Here is a 463-nt window from a genome sequence, read left to right as displayed (position 1 = left end):
TAAATTTAACATGTTTTAATTTTTGTGATTACCAGGAAAAGATGCTGCAAAGATGTGGTATAATATTCGTCAGCGATTTGGTAAAGAAAGGCGGAAAGTTGTAACATCTCTTAAAGGAAAATCTGGGCAAGGAACAAAACCCGTGTATGTGCCAAAATGGAAATTTTACGATCTATGTTTATTCTTGGTAGACCATATCACACCTCGAAAGTATGTAATTACCATTTACAAATTAAATTAACTTGTTACATTAGATAATGGTATGATATTTGGTGTTTCAGAACTGTCAGTAATTACATGTCAAATAAGAATGTGAAAAATACCACAACTATTGGAAAAATTTCTCCTTCTCCGATATTTATATTCTGCCTTCACCATCACTTTTTCCATTATCTGCACCAAGATCAATACCTCCACAAGCATTATCTCCACAAGTACCATCTTCACAAATATTGTCTTCACA

General features: G+C 32.8%; 1 protein-coding gene across 1 annotated transcript; it reads left to right on the top strand.

Annotated features, from left to right (window-relative positions):
• Window positions 1–40: 40 nt before the first annotated feature.
• Window positions 41–434, top strand: LOC105461833 (the record flags this gene model as incomplete). Its single annotated transcript, XM_011708337.1, has 2 exons — window positions 41–210; window positions 282–434. Coding segments are annotated over exons 1-2 (311 nt in total), but the record flags the coding sequence as incomplete, so codon positions are not given.
• Between the last annotated feature and the right edge of the window lie 29 nt (window positions 435–463).

This window comes from Wasmannia auropunctata, unplaced genomic scaffold (assembly GCF_000956235.1).
Source record: "Wasmannia auropunctata unplaced genomic scaffold, wasmannia.A_1.0 LD276677.1, whole genome shotgun sequence".
Lineage (NCBI taxonomy): Eukaryota > Metazoa > Arthropoda > Insecta > Hymenoptera > Formicidae > Wasmannia > Wasmannia auropunctata.
This window is presented reverse-complemented; position numbering and strand designations above follow the sequence as displayed.